The 1,213-nt window shown below is 40.5% G+C and overlaps 1 protein-coding gene and 3 non-coding genes across 4 annotated transcripts; 2 read left to right on the top strand and 2 right to left on the bottom strand.

Annotated features, from left to right (window-relative positions):
* Positions 1-9: 9 nt before the first annotated feature.
* VTP21DRAFT_t363 lies at positions 10-85 on the bottom strand. The gene has a single exon. It is a non-coding gene; the product is annotated as a tRNA-OTHER (tRNA).
* An 89-nt stretch (positions 86-174) lies between these two features.
* On the top strand, positions 175-247 carry VTP21DRAFT_t368. The gene has a single exon. It is a non-coding gene; the product is annotated as a tRNA-Thr (tRNA).
* A 125-nt stretch (positions 248-372) lies between these two features.
* On the top strand, positions 373-870 carry VTP21DRAFT_8989 (uncharacterized protein; the record flags this gene model as incomplete). Its single annotated transcript, XM_069399897.1, has 2 exons — positions 373-489; positions 730-870. The coding sequence occupies 2 exons, from the start codon at positions 373-375 to the stop codon at positions 868-870; spliced, it is 258 nt and encodes an 85-aa protein (XP_069245626.1).
* Positions 790-874, bottom strand: VTP21DRAFT_t362. Its single transcript has one exon. It is a non-coding gene; the product is annotated as a tRNA-Tyr (tRNA).
* Positions 875-1,213: the final 339 nt, after the last annotated feature.

Raw genomic sequence — 1,213 nt, 5'->3', positions numbered from 1 at the left:
AAGTGCTGGTGGGGGAAGTGGGATTCGAACCCACGCCGTTCTCATCGGCATCCCAGGGATAGTCCACTACACTAACCCTCCCCCCGGGGTGGGGACAAAATTATTCCCAAAAATTTTCCTCAAAAAGCTTTTGATAATAAAATCTTCCTTTGATCACGTGCAAAAGAAATAAGTGGTCACTTGGCTCAGTTGGCAGAGCGTCTGCCTAGTAAGCAGAAGGTCATGAGTTCGATTCTCATAGTGACCAGTAACAAATTTTTTATTATTTTTGCGATTTCAATTAAGAAACTAAGCTCCAATTATTAGTTGTTCGATTTTAATGGACATATAGACCCTTCTCCCGCTTCTTAACTTTAGACACAACCTCTGATCATGATCGAGGCATTTTTATATACAATTTCAATTAACCGTCCCGCTGGAAGCATTGCCTCTTCGAGTCAAACATTCCAGGAGAGATCTGCCTGTCGGATATTAGTATTAATGTGGAAAGTAAGGAGGACAAGAATAGTTGGAATTTTGCGCTACATACCGTGACATTTACGACAAGATATATGGAAAGATTATAATAGCAGAATTTCCGATGTAAGATGTAACTATATTATCGGTGATGACACACTCCTAAGTTTTCAGTGGGAAGAGTGAGGGTTCTGCAGTTAGCTTCGGATTATCTCGACTGATTCCGAAATAAAATCTTTAAACGAAGTAATCTACAATATACTTATCTTCTAGACGAGAGAAGAGTTAGAATTATATTCCACAGATGAAACGGCAAAAGAATCAAAACGATTTTCCGGCCACCCGGATTCGAACCAGGGACCTAAAGATATCTATGTAACACTACAGTCTTCCGCTCTACCAGCTGAGCTATAGCCGGAACCATGGCATTGTTATAATCTGCGTAGTACTTTTTTGATCAATCAACGGAGACTTTTATTAGTTTCCGTAGCTTACAAGAGTTTAATGATTACAATGAAATAAGAAAGGGGGGGAATAAAGGGTAAATTAGATGTATATAGTGATCGGGTATTTGGTGAAAGGTATGAAGTAAAGAGGAGGGGAGGAGGGAAAGAGCGGATTGGGAGAGAGGAAGGGTTGCTTCGTCACTCCAGTTTTAGTCTTGCTCTATCCGAACTTTCTATTACCGCTCCCTGACTGCACTACCTTCTTCGGAATAACTGTAACGAAAGTAGTTTTCGACTTTCGGACTCCTATA

Source organism: Calcarisporiella thermophila, assembly GCF_041956535.1.
Source record: "Calcarisporiella thermophila strain CBS 279.70 unplaced genomic scaffold VTP21scaffold_44, whole genome shotgun sequence".
NCBI lineage: Eukaryota > Fungi > Calcarisporiellomycota > Calcarisporiellomycetes > Calcarisporiellales > Calcarisporiellaceae > Calcarisporiella > Calcarisporiella thermophila.
This window is presented reverse-complemented; position numbering and strand designations above follow the sequence as displayed.